The sequence below is a fragment of the Cicer arietinum genome, chromosome 3 (genome assembly GCF_000331145.2).
Source record: "Cicer arietinum cultivar CDC Frontier isolate Library 1 chromosome 3, Cicar.CDCFrontier_v2.0, whole genome shotgun sequence".
NCBI lineage: Eukaryota > Viridiplantae > Streptophyta > Magnoliopsida > Fabales > Fabaceae > Cicer > Cicer arietinum.
The window spans coordinates 56,827,604-56,843,331 of record NC_021162.2 but is presented as its reverse complement, the minus strand read 5'-3'; the positions used below and the strand labels follow the sequence as shown (position 1 = coordinate 56,843,331).

The 15,728-nt window shown below is 26.6% G+C and overlaps 1 protein-coding gene across 1 annotated transcript in view; it reads right to left on the bottom strand.

Moving 5' to 3' along the window:
* Nucleotides 1–15,728, bottom strand: part of LOC101490887 (ABC transporter A family member 8-like) — a 27,065-nt gene extending 11,337 nt beyond the window's left edge. The window contains exon 1 of the mRNA XM_004492399.4: nt 15,383–15,728. Coding sequence (XP_004492456.2) covers nt 15,383–15,728 — 346 coding nt within the window. The remainder of the gene's footprint in view (nt 1–15,382) is intronic.

Below are 15,728 nucleotides of genomic sequence, written 5' to 3'. Positions count from 1 at the left end.
CAGGAATGTTAGATAAAGATTATTGAAAAAAAAGTGATTGTACCTACAAATGAATGAGAGTTAGTTTTTCAATTTGTGAGTTTATATCTCAGTCTAGCCAAGATAAAGGAGAATGAGCTTTTTGAGACTCGTTGATGGATCAAAGGTACACCAAGGTGTGCTCCAATGTTTGTAGTTGGGTCAATCCCAAGACTTGACTTAAAGAAGTCACTCCCTAGTTGACATAATTTTAGAGAAAAATATTAGATTTTTGCATGTTGGTTTTTTGGCCAGAACTAGGGGTGTACATTGGTTGGGTCATTTTTGAAAAACCCGATACCTGAACCGATCAATTTCATTTACGTTGAGTTGAGTTTTCAACCCATCATTTTTACATCAAACCCAAATCAAACCAACTCGATTATGAGTGGATTTGAATGAGTTAGCGGGTAATAAGGGAAAAAAATTATTTTAATAAATGTATTAAATCAAAATACTTGAACATATCAAAATAATAGAACTATATCACAACATATCATTCAATACTTAATATACATCTACAAACACAACAAAATATTTAAATCAATTAAAATTGCAACAAATTCTCAAATATAATCTGACAACTAAATTTTAATTATGCATCAATAGTAAAATAAATAAATAAATAAATAAATAAATAAATAAATAAATAAATAAAAATATGACAAAATACATCTTGAGATCCTTTACGCTATTCGAAAATTACATATTAGTTGTTTAACTTTGTTTTGTAACCAGGAGCTCCTTTAACTTTCTTTTGGTTTGAAATTTATCCTTTATGTTTATAAGTGTTTCCTTTAATGATCCTAATTTCAAACTAGTAAAATTGAAACCTAAAATTCTTCTAATTTTTCAATAAACTCATATAATTCTTAAGGAATTTTGATTGCAATAATCTCAATAACATAAACCCTCAATCAACTTTGAGAAAAATAATTAAACAAGAGAGAATTCGAGTGAGATACATATTAGGGTTCTTGAAAATAAATGTGAAATTTTCTTATTACAGATTATGAAATAAGATGAAGATTTATTTTTTTGTTTTTTATATGATCGATAATAAAACTCATAGTAAAATTTTAAAAATTTCTAACTAAAAATGATTGAAGTGATGTTATGACTAAAAATAGGTCAACATTGTAACGTTTATAAACATAGAGGACTAACTTGTTACAAAAAATAAAAAATAAAAAATTAAAGGACCAATATGATATTTGTGTGTAACTTAAAGGACTACCATATAGATTTTGCCTAAAAATATAAATGTCAAGTTAATGAGTTGAGTTCGAAGGTTCGCAAGTTCAAAATCTTAAATCCGCTATCCGAACTGAACATATTTGGTTTAAATGGTTGGTTCGGGTATGACCCGAACTTTAATATTTAGTCAAAATTTGATAGATTTGGGTGACCAGGTTTGCGGGATTACCTATACCCATGAACACCTATACCAAGAACTACGACAAAAATCTGCAAAAATGAATTTAATAATCTGAAGTTGTTCTATACTAGCCTCAACAACCAAAATATATCATCAACAATGATCATGTGTGAGAAGTAGGATCCTCCACCCTAGCAAAATAAAGAGGTTGCCATTGGCTGTAACTGAATCTTTAATTATGTGGCTCAATCTCTCCAAAGTTAGCACAAAGAGATAACGGGAGATAGAGTCCTTTAGTCTAAGCCCTCTAGAAGTGCCAAATGGGTTAGTTTGAGCACCATTGCAATTGTTTGTCATAGAATCAAGGGCAAGACAATGTCAAATAGTATACTTTATTATCAAATGAAATCCTAACATGTAAATGGAATCCATGATAAATTGGCATTCAAGTGTATCATATGCTTTTTTGAGATCAAACTTGAGAATCATGAAGCCTTTACTACCATTGAGATGAGAAAGGGTATGGATGGTTTCTCAGAGCACTATAATATTATTAGAAGTAAATCGTTATGGAGTAAAGCTACTTTGGTTCTAGGATACTACACGAGGCATAATACTTATGAGCCCTTGAACAATTATTTTAGAAATAATTTATAGCTCTCATTACAAAGTGCTATAAGTCTAAGTTGATTAGCTTGTATAGGTTCATCTACCTTAGGAATAAGAGTAATTAGAGTCTGATTGATCTATCTAATTTTAGTAGGATCTTGGAAACAATTATAAACCAGCTTAAAAATGGAATAACAAAGCACACTTCATTGACTCTTGAAAAGTATAGGATGGAACCCATCAACACTTAGTGACTTATAATTTCTATGTTGAAAACGGCGTCTTTAGTTTCCTCCAAGGATACGTCTCAACCTAGTATTTTCATATCATATTTTGAATACATGCGGTTTTACGTGTATATATGAGTTTTGATAATTAATATCATATTTTCTTGTGTGTTTGATTAATATTAAATATGCACTTAGCTTTATTTAATTATTTTTAAAGTTATCTTATTTCAATTATTTATTTTATAAATAATCATCTTGAGATAGTAGTAATATTGTGTTTGATTTTCTTTATTTTTATATATTTATTTTGGAATTGTGATTATATATACATATATATATATATATATATGTTATTTAGTAATTAATATAAAATATTGTTTTTATATTTATTTATTTTATAATTTTTACTATTCTCTAATGATATATTATTATATCGTGAGTATTTCGAAAAATAAGTATAATTATAGTGATTAATTTGAATATGGGAGTTTGGGTTGTTAATAATATGTATTCTTTTAAAGGTCAATTTTTTTAATCATTTTAATTACTCTAATTCATCAAATATTAGTTTTGAAATAATAGTAATTAAATTGTGTTAAAAAAAAGTGTTAAAAAAATAACTTTGAAAGTTGTTGGTTTTATTAAAAATAAATAAATAAAGATTAAAATGTATTTCATAGGTCAAGCCCAAATAAAATCTAATTAAAGAATAAAACAAAAACAAAATAGAGGAAGAGCAAGGTACGCGGTAGCTCCCTGGAAGAATAATAGAAGAAAATTGATACCGGCGATCGATAACTATCTCATAAATTTTTTTCCGTTTTGTCGCGGCCTAAAATTTCGAGTTTTCATCGAATTCAATGGAGTCGCCACCAAAATTTATTTTAAAATAGGGAAAATATTGGGAACCTTAAAAATATAAAAGATATAAAAAATGGTATTTGAAACAAGATTTTGAGTTCGGGAGTCGATTATGCGTAGGGAAGGTATTAGCACCCTACGACATCCGCTAAAAAAAACGGTTACCTATAGTTAATTGTGCAAAATTATATCAACTTAACTATATTTATTTCTTTTTATTATTAAATATAGATATAAAATTATTTTTTATAAATATGATTTTCTTGATATAAAAGCGTGTTTAAAAGAGTAAAAAAAATATATTTATTATTGTGCTTGACAAAAGTGTGATCTTGCTCCTACGTATCTCCCGGTGCGATGGAGAAATCAAAGCTACGTAGTTCTTGGTATAAAATGTGAATGTGTTGATTGCTTTTAAATAAATTGTATTTTTGTTATTTTAAAAAAAAAATTGACAAACATAACGAAATAAACTTGCTTGATTTGAATAATTATCTTAAAATATGAATTTTAAGACAATCGAATTGTACAACTTGTGTCTCAAAATTCAAGGAGTAAAAAGATGTCACATCTAATTTAATCCTCTTAAGAATATTTTATTTTTTATTTTTAAACTGAATTTCAAAACAAACAAATAGTTTAATTTGTATCTTAACAACTCCAAGATTAAAAAATAATAATAATAATAATAATTTAAATAAAATTTTAAAAAAAATAAGTTTTAGAGTTATCAAAATATATAATTTGTATTATGTAACTCCGAGATTAAAAGATTTTAATTAACTTTAAATAATTTTTATGATTTATTTGTTTATGAATTTTTAGTTTATTAAATCATTTGTGATTATGAGATTTAGAACCATCAAATTGTCACAATTTGTGTTCTAATAACTCAAAGATTAAAAAGATGTCACATCTAATTAACCTTACGATATCCGATTATAGTCTTATCTTTACCCTTTTAAAATAATAATAATAATAATAACTGATGTTAAAAATTAAATAAATTTAAATAAATCTACGAAATAAGCTCAATAATAAACACTCATAAAAATAAAATAAACGGAAAAAAAAAAGTATAGACTTATATTGTTATTTATTAAATAAATAATAAAATAATAAAAAAAAAACAGTTTAATAAAATAAAAACTATATACAAATTGTGAACTCCTTCAAATACTTTTTAGTGAATCAAATGATGAAAACATAACTCATTTAATATTAAATAGCATATTAATATCATTTATAAGTGAAATGAATTAGGTTTATTACTAATTAATTATTTTCATCATTATTTATATTAAATCCCTATTTATTTACCGGTGAATAGAAATAAGCCACGTATGGCAAGCCAGCCCATGACAAACTGTGAACAGCAACACGACACAACAGACTAGGCTGGCAATAGGACTCGCAAGTTTCAGAAATGAAAGGCAAGGCATGTAAAACATTTCAATTAAAATGGTAGAAAAAAAAAGGCTTAATTGCAGTTTTGGTCCCCCTATTTTATTTGATTTGCAAAAGTAGTCCCCCCATTTTGTTTCTCCCCAGTTTTGGTCCCTCAAACAGAATTTTGGTCCAAAACTTGATGAAATTTCATTTTTTTTTTGCATTTATTTAAGTCACATCATGCCTCAAAATCTCATTTGCAACAATTGTACCTGAAATCTATGATTATAAATGGTGTAGTACGACTTTAAAAAATGAAATTTCATTAAGTTTTTGACCAAAATTCTGTTTGGGGGACCAGAACTGGGGAGAAACAAAATGGGGGGACTACTTTCGCGATTCAGCTAAAATATGGAGACCAAAACTGCAATTAAGCCAAAAAAAAACAAAACAAATTTGAACTTTCCAAACACAATCCAAACCATCTCATACAAAATCAGCATACAAAATATCTCAGCCAAAATATCATTCACATACAAACAAGATTTCATCTTTCAACTAAATAATCTCTAGATTCGAAATATAAAGTTTGAAAAGCGAAGAAAATACATGCCTATTCAAATATGGAAGAGAGGCGGTGGTGCGTGATATTGAAGACGGTGGTGCACGGTTGTTGAAGTTGGAATGGCGGTGGAACACTCTATTTCTCTCTATTTTATCTAGTTTTCTTAATACTCAAAATTGCCCTCCCTCTCCCTCTTTGATTTTTTGATCCCAATTTATAGCCTAAATAAGTGAACATCTATGTTCATTAGACAAATTCGAGCTCTAGATCTTTTATTGTTTCGCACTAATTTTAGTTGGATTTTACATTGTTTTTGTAACAATTTTTAAGCAAAGTATAATTACGGAAATAATTTTTCTCTACCTTTTCTTTGTGTTGGTTTATAGGATGGTTATAGAAAGATATTATAAAAATGAAGAAAATAAAAGAATGTACATTGAGAAGTGAAATAAATGCAAAGAAAATAAAAATGTGTGTTTATTTTGCTAATGAAGTTATGCTAGTGTTTGAGTGTTTGAGAGTGGTTGGATTGAGTGTTTGAGTGCTAGTGTTTGAGTGTGGTTGTTTTGAGTGTTTGAGATGTGCTAGTCGATTGAGTGTTTGCAGTGCAGTAAAATAAAATGGACATATCAAAAATAAAATAAAACAGTAAAATAAAAAAATAGAATAAATAAATTGGCAGAAAATAATAAAATAAAATAAAACTATGAAAAATAAAATGAATAAAAATTATTTAATTTAGAATTTCCTTTTTTATTTTATTTTATATTATTATTTTTAATACATATTCAAACTTAAATTGTAAAATGATGATGTTTAGATTTTTTTTTTTTAAAAAAATGATTGTAAAATATTTAATAAACATATTATTGTATTTTATTCTTATTATTATTTCAAAATAATTTTTAATTATTCGGACAAAATTGAGGTACTACACGTTTCCATCGAAATTTAAGTATGTTATTTTATACATTTAATTAGTCAATTAAACACACTTTTCCAGATTTTTAACCATACCAATTTTTCTCTATAATACCCGACTTCTCCATTTGTAGAATTCGTTATTTTGCACCGTTTTCCTTCACCGTTAGTCCGATTCGAGTGAAACCAACACCAAAACGATCGCGCGAAAAGTGGCTAAATTATTCACTAATTGGTTTTTCTGATTTATGATAATTTTCCTTGACCGAATTTCGACTTTAATTTTTACAATATCTTCTCATAATTTATTTTTAACGTTTACCCATAAACTGTTGAGTTAGATCGATTGAACGACAAGAGTCAATGAACAAAGGCTGTTTGCTTATGGAATCGTATTCATGTGTGAAAGCGTCGAAATAAGGTAAGAGATGAGAGAGAGCGTTTGAATTCATGAGTATAATATATTGTAAGATGAACGGGAAAACTGTATTTTTCAACGATTCATCTGAGGCTCGCTACGTACGGTAGTAGCCCTTTGAGCGATAAATTAATTAATATGCAAAATGGAAATTATGAGATTAAAATATGGAATAGAAATAATTATAAGGTGTTGATTGATTCATTAAATGTGTGGTATTTGATCTTATTGTGATATTTGATTTAATTTCGTTAAATGTTGGGCATTTGATATTATTGTGATATTTGATTTAATTTCGTTAAATGTGTGACATTTGATATTATTGTGATATTTGATTTATTATCGTTAAATGTGTGATATTTGATATTATTGTGATATTGGATGTCGAATGAATTTTATGTATATATATTTTATTAGACATGTTTAGGTGATGTGATAATAAAAGGTGGATGCATTTTGATAAGTTTTATGTGATTATGATGATGTATAATTAATAATAATGATATTATAAATTTGTGATAAGTCATGATGTATGATTGATGAGATTGATGTTATAAGATTATGATGAGTATATGTGATGACGTGTGATTAATGATAGTGATGTTATAAATTGTGATGAGAACATTGTGATTCCAATTTGTGTTTGAGATGAAGGTCTTAAGGGAGTACCATAGACCAACGAGGGGAGAAAATAAATATTGAGAATTTTTGAAGTGAATATTATTTTGTCATCATATAGGTAGGGCCTGACAAGCCTAGTGATTATGGGGAAGTACAACTGAATGAGTCTGATCGTGGCGGTCTGTTGTCGAGCCTTAAGGCAAGATTATTAGACCTTGGAGGTATTCAGGTGGGGAATTCCTAGGTAAGTTGGGTAGAGTTGAGGAGATCTATGAGGACAGAGCCAATTTGAATTGTTCGTCCACCGAGATGGTGGCATAGTATCAAGCCTCCTAACCAAGTACTTCAGAGTTAGAATGGTACCACATTGTGAAGTAGAGTCTAAGCTCATGCATAGCATTGCATTTACTTGTGATTGTTTTGTTGTGATTGATGTGTTTCAAAAGTAATAATAATTACCTTTAGATGATTTGATGCATATTATAATGAGATGATTATTTTACTTGAGTGACTTTGATGTTATAATATGGTACTATTTACTTAAATATTTTGATACATTGTAATGTGATTATGATACGGTACATTATGATTGTTTGTGTGTTCTTGATATTTATATTACACTATCAACATGATTTCGAAACTCACCTTCTTCGTTGTTTATGTCTGACTGGTTTGGCCCTGCGTTTGTGAAATCGCAGTTGTTACAGGTTAATGAGTCTTGAAGTTCAAGTTTGGGAGAAACCCTGCTCTGATAGGTGATACCAAGAATGAGAGTCATAAGTTGTATTTTATTTATTTAATTAGAAACAACTTTTTGTATGAAGACCTTACTGTTTTATAAGAGGAAATTTTTTAAAGTATTCCCTTTGAATTTTGAAAATTTTGATATCCTAAATTTGTTATAAAATTTTTATTTTCTTGAAAACAAATTTTCTTTATCCGCTGCGAATTAAATTAAAATTCTTGTATAAATTAATATGCATTATTTTGGGGTTTAGGGTGTCATAACATCATTATCTTCAAAAACCAATGAGTTATCATTCGTTTGACGTGCAAATATTCTATTAAATATTTGTCTCTTAAGAGTTGACAAGTGGAAGAATCTAGTATTAAGATCCTCATGTTGGATCCTATTAAGGTAAAAGTATTTTTGATATGCATTTTAATGATAGCAAACTTTATGAAATAAATGATTAAGTTTTATAAATGGTGATCTACTAATGATTGCACTTGAGTTTTATTTAAAGAACATGAATTCCATAAATGAACAAGGAAGAAGCCATTCACATAAATAAGTTCATAAGTATCTACTCAATAATGAAAGAGTCTCAAAAGGAATATATCATATATCAATCATTTAAGAGAATGATTATTGCATTTTCAAGATAACATATTCATGAAGGAAGTGTCCAGTAAATTCATACATATACTAAAGTATCTCAATGATACTTGATGGACAAGACATAACATGTAAAACACCAAGAGAAATTGTAGGAAATATTGCTTCAACAAAATATTTATCCTATCATATAGAAGACAATATTCTCAATTGTTATGAAATAATATTTTCATAATGAACAAGTTCATTACACCCATAAATATTCATATCAGTTCAACAAAATGACAAGAATCAACTTTAAAGAAGAAATTATTTCAAGATTTAGTCATTTATTAAGTAATTTGTTTAAATAATGATGGGAGAATATTCACTTGAATGTTCTAGTTGTCCTATTAAAAAACAATAGACAATAATAATCTTTTTGGAAAGGAAAAATGCAGTAAATCAATTGACATTTCACGCATGGGCTTTCCAATATTTAACGAGCATTTAAAAGTCAAGATTTGAAGGCCTACTTGAAAAAACAAACATGCAGAAAGACCTGTAGAATGATACCCAGATTAATCTCTAAATTGATGACAGAATGATTGCAGAAAATTCTGATTCATTATAGTTTTCTTAAATAAAAGACAAAAGAAAAATGAATCAGTTCTTATATCACCAAAAGCCCGTTCTAGATTGATATAATTTGCACATGGACCACCCAAAAGTAATCAAGCCTCAAGTAATCAAATAGTGAGTGTCCACTTGCAAAAAACACATACAAATTGATCTATAGTTTTGATCTCCAAATTGATTAGCTGGAAGCAAGTACAAAGCACAAAAGTACACTACAAAGTATTATTTGACATAACTTGTTGCACATATTTTAGTTCAGAGAACTATTCCAACAATCATATGGCAAACCACCCAACATTCTGTTTTTTTTTTCTCTCCACTCTCTAGTAAGGGAAGAACATTCTGGGTTGATCAAGAATGTTCTGGACATAATTACACCACACTTAAGGAGATTGATTCAAAAGATTGTTTTCACCTTAAAAGTGTGTCCAACAACTATATTTAGTTTAAACTGATTATTCAAAGCATTTTATCATCTATAAATTAAAGATCAACTAGAAGATTAAGGTAAGAGTTCAATTTGCAAATCTACCAACACTTTTTCAAGTAAGAACAAGTCAAAAACTCTTCAAGCAAACTCCAGTTCTCTTCAGTATATATGTGTAACATCATTTACCGAGCTTGTCTTTATTTATCTCAAACAAAGAGTTGAGAATTTTTAGATGCCAAACATTCTTATCTTACACATGATTTGTAACTCAAGTATATTTTTTATGTTAGATTGAGTGTGTTTGTAAAAACCCTTTCAAGGTTGAAAGGTGACCGTAAAAATCTTATCTAGGTTGAAAGGTAAAGATTGTAATTGATCAAGGTGAAGGTTGTAATTGATCTAGGTTGAAAGGTGAAGATTGTAATTGATCAAGGTTGAAAGGTAAAGATTGTAATCTTGTCTAGGTGGAAGAGAACATTCTGGTTATGAAGCACATAGTAAAAATCTCACGGTTGTGAGGACTGGACTAGGCCGGGCTGGGTGAATCAGTATACTTTTTGTGCAATTTTTCTACCCCTTATCTTTATTTATTTGCACGCATAATCACATTTCACTTAGAATTATTTTGTTTTATTTACTTATAACACATCCAGAATATTATAGACAATTTGTTTCAACTAAGATTGATCTTGAGTTAATTTAAATTAAGTACAAGAATCAAAATTTTAAAAAGGATCACAATTCAAACTCTCTATTTCTTGTGATTGATATTGCTACTTCAGATCCATTTGCATCTAGATTGTTGAAACCAATAGCTTTTTCTTAACCCTAATTAAGGAGTTATACTCTTTCCAAAACTCTTGTCTTAACTCAACCAAGTGTTGGTTTGTACCATTTGCAAGGGTTTTGGGTAATACATTCCAATCTTTTAAGAACACAATTTTTATTTACGTAATATTACCAAAATGTGTGATGGTTCCAAAAACTCAAAATAGACGTTAGATTTATAATATTAGAGAATCAATTATTAAAGTTAATCTAGTGATCTCTAACATGATTATCAAAGTTGGGGATATTCAAGTCGTGCACCAAATAATTTTTTTTATGAACTATTGGAGAGTATGGAGGAGTGTGAGAGCAACAACGGATCAAATGTTCTAGAACCACGAGAATTTGACATCACATATAAATTCAAAATCTTAATGTATTATTAGATTAATGAATCAACACTCTTATAAATCTAATATTTATCTCATTCATAATCGACATATGATTTAACTACTCACACTTGGATTTAACATCAATATCAAATCTCAATCAAATAATATAAAAATCAGTAAAATGTGTATACCAACCGTGGAGGTTTTCTTTATAATATTAATAACAATAATGGGGCTAATAATATGTAGCTGTCCCAAATTTTGACACACTAGCCCGTGACTACATACATTCGTCACTAAGATATGATACATTTTATTTGAGTATGTAAATAGCACAATTAATTCAATTTCCAGATTGCGGGAATCTGAGAGAGCATGCTTCTTATCACTTAAATCCACTAACTAAAGTTCCTAGCTAGGGAACACATACATTAACAATTGAAAATTATATTTTATTAGATTCTTGATCATGCCATGCACTGTTTATTCATAATGCCGTCTAGAATTTTTGTTTTATCTTTTCTAACGATGCCATGATTAGTGGATTGATAATTTTTAATTAACATACGTGTGAAATTTAAAAATTATTTTCTGCTTTTTAAGCACATTTTTTTATGCAAATGCAAATTGTTTTGAATATAACCATATCCCAAACTTATAACTGTTTCACTAAAGGGTTGATACTTGATTGTGATGTTACTGATGCTTTAGCTAAATTCTTTCAACAAAGTAATGCAAAAACAAAAAGAAAAAGACAAGAGAGATATGTTGTCTCTTGAGGAAGCAATTGTTGGGTCAATTCTTTTGTTCACTTTATCATGGGTTTCGGAATTGCAGTACTCCACAAGAGGTAAAGATGATATTGGATATTCACACGTCCAGAGATGTTTATGATATAAAAATTAAACTGAATTGTATTATATTAATGAATTGATTCAGTTTTTAAAAATTACTTTTAAAATAAATTTAATTTTTTTGAACTGAATTGAAATGGATTTATAAATATAAACCACTTAAATATTTTGAACAAATTTAATAAAAATAATTTTTAAATTAGTTTTTCGATTTTCTTTTTTGAATTTTTTCAAGGAAAATAAATATAAAAATTTACCGATAAAAAGTTTTGATTATTTTTTCAAAAATAAATTTTAAAATTCTTTGGACATAATTTTTTGATGTTTTTCAAGAAAAAATCTTAAATAAAAATAAATATAATAAATTTCTCGATGACAAAATAATTCTCAAGAAAAAAGTGTTTCAATTATTTTTCAAAACAAAAAATGTTTTTCAATTTTTTTCTTAATTTTTTTAATAAATAAATTATTTAATTTTTTTTGAAAAACAAATTTCTATATTTTCTATATTAATTTTGAGAAAAAAATTCGAAAAATTTTCTAAGAAAAAAATTTTAATTGAGATTAAAAAAATTTAAAATTGTTAAACTGATTTTTTTAATTAAGTTTGATTGATTGATTTATTTTAAATATATGATTCAATTCATAAATCATTTAATTGATTTGGTTTTTTTTCTATACAATGCAATTCAATTAATTTTTCAATATGGTCCAATTAATCATGTATTTTAGACATCCCTACTCACAATCATATATAATAATTATTTGTTATATGTTTCGTTCAACAAAAATGATATCCATGAAATATTTATCTGGATATATATTAAAGGAATATTTAACATATTTTTAAATTTGTATGGTATTAGAAATATCCATTTATATTATCTTTATAAAAAATTATTTATATATATATATATATATATATATATATTTTTGTAATTACGTAGAATATTTCTTACTCTTGTCAACACAAAATAAAAACGGTAATACATAGAAATATTAGAACATTTATACATAATTAAAATAAATCACAAAATTTCTTCATAAAAAACTTAATTTAACAACACACAACACATCAATAAAATTTAATAATTAATAGATTAATTTATCAAAGGATACAGATATCTATCAATACAAATATCATTACACTCATCTCTGTTTATTAACTAATAAATAAACTAAATGTTTATGTATTCTTATCATTGAATATTCGCTATGCTACCAATCTCTATGTCAATCGTGAATTTTATTTCAGATAATTGCGTGTATGGATTTTTTTTGCCATCTTTAACCGAATTAAATTTAAAAAATCTAATATACCAAATTTTAAAATAAAATAATCCAATACTAAATATATGTGTCTGTATTTAGTTTTGAAACCGTGATAAATGATTTAAACAATTTTAGTTGCGAAACTAACATTAATTTTATTTTACCATGAAGTTAAATATAAATAAAATAATTAAATATAAGAAACTATATCAATAACAATTAACTAACTATTTAAAAAAACAATTATAAATATTAAACATACTAGCTAACATATTTTCAATGTAAATAATAAAATTATTTCCAAAAAATTCATCATTCATTTTATTTGAAATTTGGTTAGAAATTTTTTCATTCTTAACAAAATTATCTTTGAATTGCCATAGATCAAGTCGAAAAAATATCTAATCAAAACAAATAAATTTATCAAACTAAGGATAATATGCAAAATTGATAAGTGGTTTTTGTTAGCGCAAATGCAAATACTCTTTGTCTAGTTAGGCCGGTTATACTTAGATCTTGTTGTTGTCATATTTTTTATTAAGTCTTGTATAGCGGATATTATCTAGAAAAAGTTGGACTTTAAATTTTATTTTAGAGAAAAAATATTTAAATTAGAATTAATTTTAAAAATAATAATGATATTAGTCGAAAGTATTGACAAATAATATTTTTAGAGATATTTAATTAAAAATATATATTTAGAGATAACTATAGTAAAAATACGCGTGTATAGTTTTTATATCTTAACTCAATTAATAATATATTAATATTATTATGTTGAATATTATTTTTTAAATTTAAATTCGAATTTCACAATTATATATAAATTTATAATAGTAATTATAAAAATACACTTTGTAGAATCATGTGAATCTAATGTATGCTTGCTTGAGATTAAAGTGAATTCTTGAGAATCATTGAGATATTCTTTTTATGGAAGAATCACTGTAATTTTTTTTTAAAGTTATAAGTTATAGATTTTATAAAATCAATAACTTACTATAATTTTGACAAATTTATTTTAATAAAAAACATTGATCGTAAAGACATAATTAATTCTATATTAAAGGATTTGAAGTGTATGATATTTTAATAAAAAAATGAAAAGATTATATTTATCATTTTACCACTAAAATTTATTGACCTCTATTTATATACTTTTTATTTTAAAATTTTAATAGTGAAATTATGAATATAATTCTTTATATTCGATTAAAACAGGAGAATATCCAAATCATTTGTAGAAGTAATTCTACCTCTACTAAAATTGAATTATGTATTTAGACAATAGTAGGAAATTGGTTGGCTTTATGATGAATTGGTCAAAGGGGTAATTGTAAAGCTGATGTCAATAGGAATATTCCCTGATTTGCAGGCTTTTCAACTGTTGGACAGAATAGAAGAGGACTAGATACTCGATAAATGCTCTTCTGTCTTCTCTATAACCCAGGTTGTCATTTCATATATTAATAATAATAAATTATATTATGTAAAAAAATTATTCCATAACATATATACCATATTGACACTTAAAAGAAATTTTTTTTTAGAGAAATCAATAATAAATATAATATGTCGTGATGTATAGAAAGAATGATAAAAAAAGTTGAATGTGTAATAAAATTGGACATATTTATATATTATTGTTGTAATATATATGCATTAATATAATTTGCTATAGTTTTAAATTGTAGTTACTATTGATATCGTGTCTTTTCAATGTATATTGTGTTTATTGTGGTGTGAATTTTTTTGGTTTTTGATATATTCTCTCTACATTAAATAATTTTATTTGAGACGTATCAATAATTTTATTTGAGACGTATCAGACTGAGACATAAATACTTCATTTAGTAGAAATTTGAATTTAAGTTTACTGCATTGTGAGAGTCTAATCTCTTTCATTAGACTTATTAACACAAAAATTTATTATTAATATTTTAATTCACTCTTCTATTTTATATTTTATATTTAAAGTATCTTATTATCAAATTTCTATCACTTTAAAATACATTCTAAATTTATGATACAAAAATAATAAACTAAAAAAATAATCTATTTGATCACTACATAGTTCCTTGTTGTCTGATGCAATGTGATGTGAGCATTGCACATATTGCTATGCAACATCGCGATGCAGTTTTTTATGTGAATTGTTCACACTGCAATTGTGGTATGATATAGTTGTTGTCATATCACATGTTGCAGTCCGTAATTTAAATCTCTACAATTTGCCACACATTTGGTTTTATTACAGATGCAGATACCAATCTCAACCGTTGAATTAATACAAATGAATAATCGAGATCATTTAAAGCTAATTTATAATCGTGTAATATAAACCGTTTGTTCTCATATTAACGTCCAATATCATTTAATGCGTGATAGTTGTAGAGTTTTAATTGCATACAATTCGTTTGCTACTAATCTCTACTCAAACCCCAAAGTATATCATATAGAATGCACAATGGCTTAATTAATTAATTAATTAACCAACCTCTCTTTCCTTACTCTAAAAATTAACATGTTAATTGAATTTAAAAAACATTTTGAATCATACCCTTTTTCTCTTAAGATACTAACTACATCTCAGAATCTGAAGCAAACTAACAACATTACAAAACTATGAAAACTTTGCAAAAACACTCAACTGAAACTTGGTCTCTCCCTAGATGAAGAAGAATGTAAAAACTCAATACAATCTTCAACAGTTTCAGCTCGATGTGAATCAGTGAGGTCAGATATTGAACGTGACCTTACCAAAGTAGATGATGAAGAAACCTTCCTAGAAGATCTTCTTCTAATAGAAACACTTCTTATAGAACTTGCCACTTTTGTTCCTAACTTCACTAAGAATCTCAAAGGAGACAATTTTGATTCTTTGCTCACTTTGAAATTAATACTAGTTCTTCCAATTTCACTCTTTTTGTTGTTCCTTAAAATTCTGCCACTGTCACCATAATAACAACTATGTTTGAGAAAAATGGTTGGTATGTCATTATTGACATCAGGACTAAAACATACCCTTTTGCTTTTAATTGACAT